At 40.3% G+C, this 2,085-nt stretch overlaps 1 protein-coding gene across 1 annotated transcript in view; it reads right to left on the bottom strand.

The window, feature by feature from the left end:
* Window positions 1–1,055: 1,055 nt before the first annotated feature.
* Window positions 1,056–2,085, bottom strand: part of LOC113211385 (transcription initiation factor TFIID subunit 3-like) — an 18,666-nt gene continuing 17,636 nt past the window's right edge. The window contains exons 11-12 of the mRNA XM_052274839.1: window positions 1,388–2,042; window positions 1,056–1,319 (exon numbers count right to left, since the gene is read on the bottom strand). Of these exons, the coding sequence (XP_052130799.1) occupies window positions 1,287–1,319; window positions 1,388–2,042 (688 nt within the window). The 3' untranslated portion in view covers window positions 1,056–1,286. The remainder of the gene's footprint in view (window positions 1,320–1,387; window positions 2,043–2,085) is intronic.

Genomic DNA, 2,085 nt, shown 5'->3' with positions numbered 1-2,085 from the left:
GTGATTACTCACCTTGCCTTCATTGTTACTTTTCGAGTCAGTTAGCAGGGGTGATTTTTCATTTTCACTTTATCGCCATACTGTAAATTATTTTGATGCGGTTATGCCTCATGTGATCAAGTACCCTAGATGAAATCCTCGCTGACCTTAGTCTGCATTTGACCGAACTTAACTGAAAGTCTAGCTGAAGTTAACTGGTCTTAGCTGCAAGAGACTGAAAATAGATAGATTTTTTCGAAATTTAACTGGCTTTTTCCGATTTTACTTTAAACCTTGCTGATCTAGTATCAGCTAATCACGTCTACCTGGAGGCGAACTGAATTTAGCTGATGATATCGACTGAGGTTGTATGCGTTTTGGATGCATTTCAGATAGATTACCTGAATCGGACTGAAAGTCAACTGAATATGATATGAGGCTGGGTGGCATCTCGCCATGCTGTCTCCAGTTCCTTTCAGTTATCTTCAGCCATACCGGATTCCGACTGAGTTAGACTGATGTTTGAGTGAGTTTCACTGAGTTTGCCGGCGTTACGGAAGCTCTTTAACTGAATCGAGCAAAGTTTAACACGGGGCGAGATGCAGCTTAGTAAGGTGTATCGCGGCTGAACTTGCCCCAAAGAAAGGTGAACTTGTCTCCAAAAAAGCAGCCCCTTCCTCTCACCGTGATGTAATGTTAATAAATGTACTGTTATACGCCCTTGAGTAGGCGATGCCAGTGATGACGCCTGCAAGGCGGTGGGTAGGCCAGCCCGCCAAGCAGCTGTGTCGAGTTGGCGGGCTACCCTGAGCGTTCTCAGGGGCTCAGTCAAGAAAAAATGTGGTGGCTTACTTTCTTGGGTGCATTTTCAAGGCCTGTGGGTCAATAGGCAAACCGAACGCACACTTACATGCATGCAATAGTGCGAATTGGAAGAAAGGTCAAGTGGAATCCAGCTACCTGAGAAGATCTGTTTTGTGTACCCTAAAAGGCTTTGTAAAAACAACTCACTCTTTTGCAATAAATAATGAAAACCTAAACTTGTCTCCTATTGTTTAATTGGTTGATCCAGAAAGAAATGACATGACATAAAATAATTAGCCACAGACAGATTGAAAAAGCCTGCAGTTTTAATTGCATACTTGCAAGTGAGTATGATATAAAACAATTAAAAGCGGAATTTGTTTAAAAAATAGAACATCAAAAAGAATACACTCACATGATTACAGGTAAACTAAAAATGCTTCTCCATGTGAAAATGAAAAATCAAAGTATAATCTAGACAACCAAAATAAGGTCTTGACATTTCAGTAGTCGGATTCTTGGCTGGCAGTGTCACTCTGAAAGAGAACAAAATCATGAAAACAAGCCTTACCAGAGTGCAATTCAAAAATTTAGTTTTACTTACATTGTTCACATTAAAATTTTCTGGTAAATATTTAGATTTGGGCCTCTTCTGACCAACGTCTGGATGAAACACTTCAGCAGACTCATATCCACTTCCAGACGGATACTCGTCATTATATGATCCCATCTCAGATTCACTAGAATAATCTTTTGAAGACTCACTCACTTTAGATAAATTCTGCTTCTCTTTAGACCTGTCTCCACCACTTTTTGATTCTCTTCTAAAATTAGTATAATTCTCATTCTTTTTTCTGCTTCTCATTTCATCTTCCTGAGGGTTTCTGGATCTCTTCTCAACTGACCCGCTCCTCTTCCTGCTTGAGAATCCTGCTTCTGTTCTGTGAGACTCATTATCATAGTGGTTTCTGGACTTACTCTCTTTAGCCTTGTCGCGTATCGTACTCCTCTCACCTGCTCTTACATTATCCAGCTTTGAGTCCTGATGGGTTTTAACCCTTATTCTCTCTTCTGTCCCATTTCCCTTGTATTTCCTTTTCCTATCTTCTAACCCATCATCCTTGTGTTGTCTTTTCCTGTCTCCTAATTCACTCTCCTTGTGTTTTCTTTTTCTCTCTTCATTATCGTCTTCCGTGTGTTTTCTTTTCCTGTCTTCAGAATTTCCTTCGACTAGCTTATTCTCAGAGCGTTTTCTTTGCCTGTCTTCAGAATTTCCTTCGACTAGCTTATTCTCAGAGCGTT

Source organism: Frankliniella occidentalis, unplaced genomic scaffold, assembly GCF_000697945.3.
Source record: "Frankliniella occidentalis isolate FOCC.00 unplaced genomic scaffold, Focc_3.1 Scaffold451, whole genome shotgun sequence".
Classification (NCBI taxonomy): domain Eukaryota; kingdom Metazoa; phylum Arthropoda; class Insecta; order Thysanoptera; family Thripidae; genus Frankliniella; species Frankliniella occidentalis.
Note: the sequence above shows the minus strand (reverse complement) of the source record. Positions and strands in the feature narration are given on the sequence as shown.